Raw genomic sequence first — 14086 nt, forward strand, 5'->3', positions numbered from 1 at the left:
ACAAGTTCATTTTATTTAGAAAGAAGCATTCCTGTCTTAGTAGCATCCCAGTGAGGAGCTGGGAGTGGATTGCAATGAGCTCTGCTGAAGAGATCTGGTGTGAGGGAGACAGGAGGACAAAAGAGGGACACGTTTCAGCAGTGCAGGATAGGGGCATTGTCATCATAGCAAATGGGAAACTTTAATATAGGGGAGAATCTCTGTTGTTTTTTTTATTTTATTTATATATATAAACTCACTTTGTTTCCATGGAGAGTCTGTGCTTTGAGGTGTCCAACACCTGCCTTAGCAGCTGGAGCAGGGACAAGTAAGGAAAAAGATAAGTAAAAACCAGGGAGCTGATGACAGGAAAGGAAAATAACATCCAGTTGAGTGAGTGAGCTGGGAGAGAGCTGAACACTTTTATAGGGTGCGGGATATGAGTGGAACAGATGTGATTTCATGGTGAGAGAGCAGAGGAAATATGGGGCGGCAGGAGGGGAAAAACTAATTCTGCTAACTGGGCAGCCTTGTTTCACTGGAAACAGTCTGGATGGAGGCTTCGCAATGTAAATGTGAAAACCCTGTAGCTGCTCTTTCACTTGTTAATATATGAATGCTGTGGGTTAATAAAAATGTTTTACTGTTTCCTATTTATTGCTTGTATCCTTATAAGAGAAGAAGGCTGAGAATGAATGGGACTGAATGTGAACTTTGGGAACCACTCGTTCCTCCTGGTTATTCATTCAGCACAGCACTGCAGTTTCTCCAGTCATTTGAAAAAATTGCAACCCTGTCCATTTCTGTATGATTATCCTACTTTATCAGGGAAACAGCTGAGCTCTTTCAAAAGGTAAAAGTCAGATAGCACTCTTATCTGTTAGAGTGATGCACTGCGAGTGCAAACATATTTCAGCTCCTTCACTGTACCTTTCCACTGGTTTACTTCCAGTTTTATGTTTGTCTGTTCTACAGTGAAGGATGTTTTTGTTGTTGTTTTTCTTTTTTTCTTGTTGATTATAAAAACCTGAAAGAAAAGAATAGGCAGCATGTTTCTTCAGAAGATCAAAAATGCCTTCAGTAGGTGTATCTAAGTGAGAAATATGGCTGAACACGATTTCAAGCCATCAGAAGAGAGGGAGCATCTAGAAAGGCTGTTTGCCAAAAATACAGCTTGGCCCCAATTACCTTACCCAGAATAAATCAGAAAGGTTTGAAAAAAGCAAAAACAAACAGAGGAAAAAACCCCCAAACAAACTCCAAAGCCTCCCCAAACTAAAATCAACAGAAACACAGAACAAAATCCTGCCGATCACAGATGTACCTAAAACAAGTGAGAAATTCAGGGTAAGGTAAAGCTACATTTGAACAGAGCAATGTTCTTGCTACAATGAGTATGCTTCAAGAAGCTGATGGGTGGGATCGGGTGCTGAGGGCTGCAAAGGACTAGGTGGTTGGAGATGCTGAAATGGGTACTTTTATTCCACTCACCAAGGTCAACTTAGTAAAATCTGGGCCAAGGTAGTAAGCTGTTGCCATCCAAAGCCTGTTTGATGCCTTGTGTGTTGGCAGCGTGGAATTTAGTTGTTGTGGGTTGGATAAATAAGTACCTTACAATCTAAGACCTGGCATGCAAATTAGGCACATCCATCAAGTCAGCAATGATATAGATTCTGGCTTTCTTATAAATTGGTTTATCGCATTTTCTGTTTGCTGTGTCTTGGGACTCATCTCAAATAGCTGCTACACTTGTCTGTTTAAATGGTTTTCACTGCTTAAAGTTAATGGCAAGAGTGAAAAGGAAGATTGCCCAGTAGCTGTGGTCAAGGGCAGGAAAGCTCATAGCTTTAGCTCTGTGTGTTGATGGCAACTCATTAGAGTAAGGCCTGGAGAGAAAGAGGCCTTTTCATGCATTTCTTGTTGTGTTCCCTCTTATAGTGACACTGTCCCTTTTATCCCCTCTGACATTAAATGGTGAGTTATAGCTTTCTTCTCTTACATCTGCTCCCCATATACCTTTTCTGATTCTGTATTCTTTCCCTCCGACATTCCTCACTCCTTTTTTTTTTTTTTTTTTTTTTAATGTTAATATATAAAGACTACAAATCCAAGCCACTGGTGTTCTTAGTATGGATTAAAAAAGAGCCTTTGAGACTCCATCTTTATTTCTGCTTTGATTTCAGCTAAATCCATGATTTATTGAATGAGGGCCAAAAAGGGACGAACAGTTGTCTCTTTAACACTTAGCCTAGAGTAACTGATAATCCACTTATTTTTGAAATCTAACAAAGTTCAAGTGACTTGTTTGGATGGAGAAAAGCCAATAGGTGCTTTGCAGTGTCTTGTTTTCCCTTCCTCTCCACCAGAGCTGTTGAAGTAATTAATGTATTTTATAGAATCATAATTGCATGTGAACATACTCAGTGCAGTGGGCAATGTCTCTCGCGTCCGACTAACTCATTAAAGTGGAACTATTAAAACAGAAGGGAGGCTGCCGTAGCCAGTTGTTATGCTTTTGCAAAGGGCTGGTAGGGTGATAGGGGAGTGGAGAACCTATGGAACCCTGGAGGATTAGAGTCGTTTAGCTGGGCAAAATGAAGACTGCAAGGAAAAATGATTGTTCTCTGGGTATACCAAGGGGAAAGCATCAAGGCAAAAAAGAGCCACTTACCTGAAGTAACATGCTGGCACAGTAAATGTAAACTAGAAATTAATATATTGGGCTGGAAACAAAATATGTATATGTCCTTCCAAGCGTTGAAGTGGTCTGTCAACAGGCTTCTGCCGTGAACATAACAAACAAACCCTCTAAGTCTGTGGAAGGCTTTATAACAACACCTGCAGCAGCGAAGATTATTTTCAGTGAGTCAGAAGAACCTTCGTTTCTACGTGCTGAACTAACCCTGCAAGATGTAACAGCCCCACCAACGGGACTGTGGCTTGGGGGGGCTCCATCATGTTCTGCTTGGCAGACCCACCTCTGGCATCCGGCAGGAGTCATCTCTGCCTTGTGCCTTTCTGCAGGTCATATGTTAGAGCTGTAAATGCCTGCTTTTATGTCCCAGGTTTTTTAGTTTCAGCCTTCGATCTACTGCCCCATATGGTTCTTTTCCTTTGGATAGGTCTTCCTTTCTTTTAGCTGTTTCTTTGCTTGGAACCATGGTCAAACTTAAGAGCCTGCATTGGCTCATTAAATACCTTGCATCATTTTTGGCAAAGAAGCAAGTAGGAAATTTCCACTTGAACAAGATTTGGATGAGCACAGAAGATTCCTGAAGCTGGCAATTAATTTAAATCCCTTTTCTCACCGCCTTTGAAACCCTGGGATCATATCAGAAAATGTGTTTCTAGCTCCCCTAGTGAGCTCTAAATCAACCAGACCTCAGCGAATAAAATGTGGCATTGTGATTCCATGCCAAATTGAAAATAAAACGGTAACCGACAAAAAAATAATTTGCACAATGAGAAACTCTCACAGTAGTTTAAGAAATAGTTCTGTTTGTATGATGCTTTATGATTTGATGGGCCACGTTTTGTATTCATTAATTTGGGTACCTCAATTTAAATTTCTCTTGCTACCTAGGGTGCAGCAGAAACAAAATGAGATGTAGGCTCTCCGTGTCTGAGGGGAATGCCAGAAGCACTGCAGTTGTGTCCTTAAAGATTATTACCCCCAGTGCCTACCAGAGCTGAGAGAGGGGTGGCATAATATACAGAGATATAAATTCTCTGAGGCAGAGCATAGAATTTTACAACCTAAGTGTAATAGGATGTATTGTGCCATCAGCAAAGGCTACAGAGTTTCATGTGATTAAAATAAAAAAAGGGTCCAAGAATATGCCTTTAACTATCATTTTAGCGGCAATAATTTTTGTCTCTTGGCATTTATATTCGCCATCAAGAGGGAGGCAAGCTGTAAGCTGTGCCGTAATAATAATAATAATATGAATAATAATAAATGCTGGCTCTCCCCTCTTTTGATATACTTAAATTTCTGTGTTTTTTTCTCAAAATAAAATATTCCTATGCCCAAAACCTCATATCTGTTTTCATGATAACTTGGAAATTTATTCTGAAATTTTGTTAGTCCTGTGTGCTGGTAGAAAGTGCTTTCATCAGTAAATTCCCATTAGAAGGACACTAATGGCTATAAAATCAGAGAAAGCTAATGAAAGAGAATCCCATAGGTAGTTAGGGCTTCTTTTTCCCATCTTATTATGTTCACTATCCTCTTTCAGAAATACAGATCCCCTCGGGCTGGGAGCCACTCAAAATCTTTGTGGTTTTTTTTTTTTTTTTTTTTTTTTTTTTTTTTAACAGTCTGTATTACCCCAGAGTCCCTTGATCACTATATTACAGTTAAGAATAAGAAGGGAAATTAGCAATAAATGTCTTGCTGTTTGTGAAACACATACCACTGTCTTCAGGGAATGCAGCTGCATTACAGTTTAATAGAAGGCAGCAACTTTCAGCGCTAATCCTGCCCCTTATTGCATTTTCACCCCTACCCACCTACTGCCTTTATTTCTCATCTATAAAATGTTCTTGTAAATGAGTGCTATTTCACACTGCCCGCTTTCTGCGATCAAGGTCTCATCAGAGAGCAATTCTAAACCAGGGAAAAGCAGTCAGCTAGTGTACACAACCGTATCCAACACAGGGGTTGGGGTCCTCCTTGTTGCCTGCGTGGGGCTGGACCTGTTGAATGTAAGTAGGTTATTTTATTTGCAAGTGATGTTCACTTGTACCTGGGCCCTCCTTTAGCTGTTGACCTAAAGTAGTCCAAAAGTAATTGGTGTTTTGCAAGGATAAGAGGCATTAAATGGTTAATATAATTGGTGCTTTTTGCAGCAGTTTTTTCTATTCTTTAAGATGGTGGTTCTTTTGGAAATATCCCTAGGAGGCGTGAAGTAGACCCAAGTCAATCAGAAGGGGTCTGACTATAAAATATCCAGGTAATTTGTGTGGGAAACAGAATGAAATTCTGCCTAAGAAGAGAAAGTACAAGCTGGATAGGGAGATCCAATCTTTTACATAGCCTTAAGCCTGGAGGACTAGCTGGTAGCATGTCATTCACCCTCTTCTCTCCTGTCTTGATCTGCCAGTTGTCCTCTCATGATTTTGAGTGAACATTGTGGAGCTATTGGCTTCTTTAAAAGGTTTATTACTTGGGTGGCTTTTTTTCTTTTTTTTTCTGCTCCCTTCCCCCCCCCCCCCCCGCCTCTTTCTCTCACCATAGTTTTATGGGCTCTTTTTTGCTTTCTACACTGTTTCTAACGGCTTTGTCCCTGTTTTGAAAGAGCATTTTTGCCTCAGCCCCATGCAGCCTGGTATTTCTGACTCCACAAGTACCCCGTGGTGCTCTGCAAATATGAAAATCATGCAGTGTGAGATGGTAGCCCAGAGCAATGTTCCCCTGGATTAGCACTGTTATTACTTTTCTCAATCTGCCTTCATTTGCATTTAAATCTGTATGCTACATCCTGCATGTTTAAGAAACTTTTCAACTTTTTATCTATATATGCATGGTGGCTACCTTAGAAGTTTACTTCTGTGTCACATTTGAAGCAAAAATTAGCTCAGAGCACTTAATTCAGAACTGAATGTACGTATCTGTCACTTCAGAGCATTGACACATTCAGGTTTAAAGTGACCGTGTGATCCACTGTAGACAGGAACAGTGCACAAAATAAAATTTTTTTAATGACCTTTGTGAAAGCAAAAAGCTTTATGCGCACTTAGATCTAGAACAATTTGGCAGGGAGAAGAGAAGCAATAAAAATTAGCAAGCAGCTTGGTTTGGGCAGGTGCTCCCCTGCATCTCCGTTAAGTACCTGCTGGTTTATGCAGAAGGGCGAGCTCAGACCGGCCATTCAGGAGGCTAGGAATTGTTTCTGACAAGTAATATTTCGGTCTGGGAGCAAGGCAGTGTTCAAGTCTACCATCCTCTGCACCATACAACAGTCAGCTAGAAATGCTGGTGGAGTAACTCTGCAGGGTGATCTCTGATCTCCACGTGGTTGGTGTGGGTTGGGCTTAGTAGGGTGCCATCCTGCACTGGGCACCACTGTGCCTGTTCCCAGAGGATTCTGGTACCCATGCAGCCATTTCCAGGTAAGTTGTGAAAAAGCTAATGTCTATAAATTTGGGGGGGTGGGGTGGGCAAAATAAATAGTTTTCAAGCAACTGAAAACCAGTGAGAAACCAACAAATGCATTGCACTTGCTATGAGCTTTAATGGCATGGTAAAAGTGCTGGGCTCAGTTAGGTGAGTCTTCTGCTCCTCCCTCCTCCAAATGTAGGATGTCCAAATCGGGTATGTTTCTTAGGACAGATCCAAAGGGAACAGCAGATGTTTTCATTGTTTGTCTTTTCCTTTTCAGAGGTGTTCATGGCCATTTCAATGGTCAGCGCCCATGGGCTTTGGCAGACGAGTGCATCCTAGACCTGATGGCTGAGCTGGTTGGTAGGTGTGAACTGCGGGGAAACATCTTTCTCTAGAAACGAAAAGCAGTTTCTTTTAAGTCTGAAAGTCTTAAAACTATGTGACCAGAATTTAGTTCCTTGCATTCGTTTGTTTTATAGTAGTTTTTCTGAGTGCTTTGTGCATGGACTAACATTTAATTTTAAGACCGCAAGTGATTTAAGAGATGAATGTGTGTGATAATATATGAGCATATGCATATCATGAAACTAATTGCAGCAAAGGGTTTCTTGGAGCATCATAAACCACTTGGTCTAACACGTGAAGCCCTTTTAAAGGGCACTTGGCATTACAGATTCTCAGTCTCTCTCCTAGAAGTAAACCAATGAACTTTCCCCCTTTGAAAAATTATTTCCATCTAGACATTTTCTGCTTTTCCTCCTTTCCCTGCTGCTAAATCCAGCCTCATATTTGAGAACTGCTTATGTCAATGAAGCAGATAATTGGGGCAGGACCTGCTATTTGTAAGTTCCCATTACCCTGCTGTACCCTTTGAGGAGTCTGCAGTGCTGCAGGACCTTAGCAGTAAATGCTTCTGGTTGTTCCAGAGATTGAGAAGGAGCCCTGGAGACTTCTCCTGGTGAGTTTGCCAGCCATGAAAGCAGTCGGCTGCGTGATTGCAAATTTCCTCCATCGCCTCTTACTCTAACCTGTGTGTAGTTGTTGAAATAATCTTTCACTGGGATTTCCTTCAGAGTTGTTGCTGTGGGAAGGGGGAAGTGAAATTGTCTCGGCAAGGTGTCTCACAGACCCTTTTTTCTCCCCAGCCCTTACAGCTGTCGTCAAGGCTAGATTAGCAGATTTTAGTGAGAATTGGCCAGTATTTCAATTCAGCTGTTGAAGGCAACTGTCAATACTGACTGAATTATCATGTCTTCATTTGTGCCATCACTAAGGAAAAATGTTACGGTTAAGTTGACCGACTGTACACTAGCTATTGTCCTGTCATTTCTCCTCCAGCTATAGACAAGTGTTCAATGAGGAAGTTACAGGTTTTCTCCTTCAAGAGAAGCAAATGGATCCGAACAACTGGAAAGAGAGAAATTGAGGAATGTTTCATGACAAGTTCATTGACATATTTATAAATAAAGTCACTTCCTGACATCTTCATGAAGTTTCTGAATAGGTAGGACACTGGACATTATTATTAGAGCAGAACAAATATAAGCAAATATTGTTGTAGTTGGTCTACCCATGATGTAAGCACTACGATAACATACGCATGAGTGTGGCTACACTGGGTGTCACTGGGCTGTGCAGAGCAATCCTATCTGCAGAATGAAAACAAAACCAAAATGCCGATTAGTTGTTCTGATTTTGGAAGTAGCTATCGTAGCACCTGGTATTGCTCAGGATGCTAAGAAATTGCTTTTCCTGCTTCCATTATGTTCAAGGGCAAGCTCGATATATTCATCTGTTAACTATCATAGAACATAAACCCATGAAAATATAAAGTGGCGGAGGGTGCTGAAGTGCTGAGCACAGCTGATTTAGGAATTTCTCTATCTAGTTTGACCGATCTTTCCTGGCAAGTGGATGTTCTCGTCCTAGTAGGGTATAACTTGGAAGCTGTAGGCAGGTGGAGAAATGTGACTTGTTGCACAGCTACCTCAGTACATAGTGAGGCTTTTAAAATTGGAAATCTTGAATTTAATTAATTGGAGGGTGGAGAATATGTCTTGTGAGTATGAGAGAACAGTCACACAACATACTTTCAGGCACCTGAATTAGTAAAGTAACAAGGTAAGACTGTTGATGCTCTTCACAGAACCAGGAGAGAGCCAAGATTCCTCCAAAGAGCAGCTTCCAGAACGTGAGTTATCACACTTCTCTGCATCGCCTTCTGTGAATGCCTGCTACTGCTCTGTTTGCAAAACGTGGGTCCCCGGGACCCCTGCAGGCTGGGTGGTGGGGTGGGGGGGGATGGGCTGGGCACTCACTCCCTGCCAGTGCTGGGGTCAGCTTGGCTGAGGCTTTAGGGTAGGGGTCACAGCAGAAGGCAGGGAATCAGGCGGGGCTTTTTTTTCCCTTAGCCATCTGGCTGGTAGAGGCTGCCAGCTCAGTGTGTATCATGGTATTTGTTTAACTAAGAGATGTATTCTGGGTGTAAGGAGACGGAAACGAGAGCTTTGCTTCAACTTCATCTAATTGCTAGCTTGTCAGTCTCCTTTTTTAAATTTTATTTTCCAAACTCCATGACACTGCTTATTAAATTTTGTTAATTTTAAATGAATATGTTCAAGTTTTCTATAAAAAATATGACTATATTTCTATAAAAATTTATATAAAAATTATGACTGAGGTCACCCTACCATTAACCTACTTCTTAAAAAAAGAAAACCACCCACCCTGTTTTTAAAATCCTTTACTGAGAAGTGTTTCATAGTCCTGTTGTTTTCCTCAAAAGTAAAGGGCATGTCAATGTTATCAGTTTAGATTTTGTTCTCCTGAATTTTTGGGGCTTCAATTGAAGTATAAAATGTGGTGTGGGCTCAGCTGTGACCCTCAGATTTGCATGCCAGCAGGGTTTTATTTATACAACATCCTTATAGTTTTTTTCAGGACCTAGGCCTAGGTGACTGATTTTTAGAATACAAATGAATTAATACTTCCCAAATGATGGATGCATCGTAATAGATTCTGATTTTTAAAATTGTAGGTAATAGTGAAAGGGCTAAGAGAATAAACACATGAAAAATGTGTTAAAATGCTCTCTTCCAATGTGGTGTTTATGATTGAGTACTGTTTTCAAGCAAGGTGCAATACCGAGTACGTGTGAGTTGAGTGAATTCTGAATTTCCTTTTTTAGTGAATTTAATGTAAGAACATAAAAAGAATTCTACCTCTTTTTTTTTTTATTTTATTCAATATTTAACATATTATGGAGGAGAAGCAAGAATGGTCATTTCTCACTCTAAGTAGCAGTAGTATGTAAAAATTATTTGGTGAGATTTATTCAGGAGCAGCCTAAAGACTGTAAAATATCTTTGTTCATTTAATGGTTTATAGTGCTGTAACACCTTGCTTATTAAATGCAGTCACATTTTCTTGTTCAATGAAAGTTACAGTAGTAAATACATTGTGAAATACAGAGTCAAGGTCAATGGAGGCCAAAGCTTTTTTCCTATGCTCACGCTGAGTGGCATAACGTGGTGACGGTAATCTCTGCTTCTCCTACCAGACCTTATTAAAACATTACAACCTTGGCAGGATCACCTTCTGATGGAACAAGATTAACTGTGTGGCTGCTGCTCCACAATGCGCTTGGGCAGGTCTCTGTTGAGGGAAGACTGAATGCCGAGCAGATTTGTAGTGACTTTGAGTGATAAGGATTATTTGAAATAACCAAAATGTTTTCAGAATTGGGGCCCTTCGCCTTTTTCAATCATTTTACAGCATGCTTTTTACTTACTCTGGCGAGGAGCAGGCTCCCACTGCAGTCAGGGATGAGAAGGATGGCAGCGTCTGCCTAACGCAATCATAATTGTCTCTGAAGTTGTACTTTGCAAATGCTGCTTCCTTTTATTAAAGAGGAGATTTATCAAGCAGAACATACAGGTTTTAGCCTGTCTTGGAGATACGGTATAAAGTTAGGAAATAAAGAAAGCAAACATAATTTTGTCTCCTGTGTGCTGGGTCTTTGAATATTGTAATAGGTTAATTGGATCATAGAAAGGTTGTTTTCCGAAATGCAGTGCAGGTTATAAAGGATAACAGTTTTCCAATGACACGGATGAGGTTTGGTTTTGTGGGCATGAAATTCAATAATAGAAAGCTTTTAATAAATATATAATTTATGGAAGACCAAGACTTACATGACAAATGTAGTGTCATATTTAATTTGGGATGCTAGCATGCAGCTAAAAGTGATCTACAGATTAACCATTTGTTTTATGTGGAAATGGTACAGCAGGCAGAGTATTGCTCGTGCAGAATTTGCTGTGAAAGCTGGAGATTTCATGGAAGGAGCAGAGGGAGAAATAAGAACAATATCGTTTCTTGATGCTATCCCTTTTTTCAGCCTCAAGAGTTCCATAGAAATATTAAGACTGCAAATAATACTGTTTTGAGCTGCAATCACTCTCTTTAGCTGTCTTGTGTATCTGCAATAGAACAGCCACAAGGTGACCTCTTCCAGCAGCATGGAGCCTGCTGATGCAATGCTATCAGAGGGAAGAAAGGAAAGCAAAGCAGAGGAGTTAAGTGAGGAAAAGAGCTTATTTTTCCCTATGAAGAACTAGGTCTACCCATATTCCTTCCCACAAACTTGACAGTGTTCCTGGTGTCTGAAGGAGGGAACTTATTTGTGACATCTTTCCCCCCCCAACTTGTCCCCTGCGCAATGTCTCTGGAGTCACAGCTATTTGCAAGTCTTTCTGTCCAATACTTGCAGATTTTGGCAATGCAAGTAAAGGCCCTTGAACACTTTGGTCAGAATGGCTTTTTCTGTGGTGGCACAAGCTGAGACCTTCTTGGCAGGGATTTATGAATAAACCCTTCTTGATCATAGGTTTCAATGTTCTTGGCTATATTTGCCTGTATTGAGTTCAGCCGATGTCTATCTCACTTTCTTGGGCTAGCAAAGTAGTAACTCCACGAACCTAAACTCTGGGGGATATGGTCGGAGTGGCTCGGTACTCTTGCTGCCATTCCCCCATCTTGGTTGGGACTTTGTGTGCCTTCCAAGGCAGGGACAGGAGAAACCCAGGATCTACTCCATTTTTTGTGGCTCCCCTTACCCTTTTCACCCCAACATCATATTTTTCTTTCCTCTTTATCGATCTTTAGGGTGGCTGTTGCCCTCCTTGCCTGCTTACAACATGCCTCCATCCCTCCCTGTCTGAAACCTCTTTCCACCTTTGGCAAACTCTGCTGCTGGGGCAATGAGTAGGGCAAGGCACACGAGCCCACCTTCCAGCTGAAGAAGACTCTCAAAACACTGATTTATGTCAAGGGTGAATTGCTGCTTTTCAACAACAGACATCAGGCAAAATGGAAACAAACAGGAATTGATTTTCTCCCTATCTTGGTGGTGCCCCCCCCAACGCCAGTCCCTCATCCTGCCTAAAACCTTTCACCAGTTGTTGATAAGAGTTTGAGAATTTGTTACTAAATGCTTTGTAATAACAATTAGTTGTTACTCCATTAGCTCTGCCCATGATTAGCTATAGCCAAAAGGCATCTGTTATGAGCCTCCTTGGAGCTATGTGGGTATGGCTTCTTGCTAAGTTGCTACATTAATAATGGTTTGTTATATTCCATAGGCCAGTTTTTCTTGTGGTTTTTTTTTTTTAATTATTTTAATTTTTATTAGGAATGAGATCTAGCTTGACATTACAGCAACCACTTACAATAGATAATTGCCTCAATGTGTTTTTGGACTTGCTTTACATCTAAACTTCTGACAAAAATAAGCCTGCAAGCCTTGTTTTACATATAGTCTTCTGACCTGATTTTTGTCTGAGGTATTAATGGTAATAAATCTACCATTGGTTTGCCAGGAAATGGAAATACTTCATTGGGTTTTTTTGTTTTCTGTGGCTGACCTGAAAAAATAAATACTTTCCTGCCAGTGTGGTGTAGTGAGTCAGACAAGAAATCTTTTTACTGCACTGGGATGACACCTCAAACGTTTGTTTACTTTCCAGCCTTTAGAGAGACATTAACTGAAAACATACTTTTGCTTTCTCAAGGCTGTACTAGATTTCTCTGAAATGACAAAGAAAACCCCCAACTCATTGTTTGTTTGGTTTTTTTTTTTCTCCTTTTGTTATTCTAGGGGCCCAAAGACAGGAACTAGCCTTAATGAATGGGCTAACTGTTAACTTGCACCTCCAGTTGGTACGTATTTACAATGTATATTTGATGTCGTGTTAAGTATTTTTTTTGCTTTCTTTGTGAATGTAACCAAAACGTTTTCTGAGCATATCACAAAGGCAGCACTGGGTGATACCCCAACTTTTCTTAAGCCTTGGGAGCTGCATCCTGAATGATGCTTTGGCTTGTGCAAGACTTGGCTCCACTTAATATTAAGCAGAAAAGCTGGGCAAAGAAATATTTTCAAGGACTCTGCAGGGGAAGTGTGAGTTGTTCTTACATGTGCTGCATGCCAGTCCTCAGAGAGGAGACCTTATTATTTAAGAAACCTTTACAAATAGCTTCTCAAATGGGAATTTCACACCCAATTTCAAAGTTTAAGAAACAAGAGCTTAACTTGTGAGCAAGTCAAGGCTGCATTTTCAGTAATGCTTAAAATGCAGTTGCACACAAGAGATGGCATTTTGAATCATGCTGTTTTACATCATAATTATGAATTATGTTACATATGCCTAAAATGTGGTGAAGCATCTGATTTTAATTTTTATGACATAGTGGCCATAAATGGGATTTCCTTATGTGCAGGTCTCTGTGGCTACATACAGCCTGTCTCTTTTTCTCTAGTATTCCCAAAGATTTAGTTGAACTGAAGGCGTGAAGGTTCACTTTCTGTGGTTCACACAAAAAGGTTTATCACCCAGATCTGCTCCTCTGTACCATGTCTCCAGCCTTTGCTAAAGTAAGAAAGCTGAAGCAGGGCAGGATGGGGCCAAGCACAAGCTGATTTACCTGGCTACTCTGCCCTGGAATAGGTGCAATGCTGGCAGATTTGTGCCAAACTGCTTGGGTACACTGTCCATGCTGAGCTTTGTGCAACTGCTGCTAGCATGAACAGGAGGTCTTTGAGGTCTTCTAGTCCTCAGCATGGCGGCAAGCCCAGCTAGTCTCCATGCAAGAAACAGAGAAGGAAAGACTGTTCACATAAAGGTGCTGAGATGAGTCTTTTGAAGAAATCTTACTCCTTCGGTCAGGCTTGTTTCAGAGGAGGTGATGATTTGATAACTGATGTTTTAGGGTGGGAACAGAAATGCAATTCCTTTGCACTGTTTGCAACAGTTCAGCTGCTGTTTTTGCTTGTGGGATGGAGCTCGGTGAAATCCCAGCTTCCCTGGCCACAGTTGAAGCTTTGCCATTGATTCCTGCAAGTGCGAGTCTTATCACCGCTGGATTTTTGTAGCCTTTGTTATGGATATATGAAATACAGTTTTATAATGCTTTCCTACTTCGATAAATGTTATATGGACAAAGAAATACTTGTAATTTCTGGGGCATTCTCTGTAGTCTGCATGAGAAACAGTCTTTATTAAGTTATATGTTGGGAGCATCTCTCTCATCTCTGCTTAGATACATTTCAACTTTTTTTTTTTTCTTAACAGTTATCTTTCTTTAAGCCTACTCCAAGACGCTATAAAATTCTTCTAGAAGCCAAAGCCTTCCCCTCTGACCATGTAAGAAATTAATATTTCACCGTATTTGTATTATTAATCATATTTTCCCAAAGAATATCAGTAGTCTGATTTGAATATTTATTAGCTCATCTTGTCCAAGTAACATTACAATAAAAAAAATCTGTCAGAAGCTTTTGAGCTCAGCATATTTTACAGGTTGTAACTTTATTCCTTTTGTTCAAATAAAAAATGTTACAAGAGGAAAAGATTGAATGAGTACATTGATTTATTAGTCTTTTTAAAGACATTGAGCAAACTGCTGGCCTAAATCAACTGAAGTTGTAAATGTTTTATTAAT

The 14086-nt window shown here is 40.4% G+C and overlaps 1 protein-coding gene across 1 annotated transcript in view; it reads left to right on the top strand.

The window, feature by feature from the left end:
- KYNU (kynureninase) overlaps nt 1-14086 on the top strand; it is a 152261-nt gene that overhangs the window by 103651 nt on the left and 34524 nt on the right. Inside the window, exons 4-6 of the mRNA XM_080399692.1 lie at nt 6363-6445; nt 12243-12304; nt 13717-13788. Coding sequence (XP_080255818.1) covers nt 6363-6445; nt 12243-12304; nt 13717-13788 — 217 coding nt within the window. The remainder of the gene's footprint in view (nt 1-6362; nt 6446-12242; nt 12305-13716; nt 13789-14086) is intronic.

This window comes from Falco punctatus (assembly GCF_963210335.1).
Source record: "Falco punctatus genome assembly, chromosome: 8".
Classification (NCBI taxonomy): Eukaryota; Metazoa; Chordata; class Aves; order Falconiformes; family Falconidae; genus Falco; species Falco punctatus.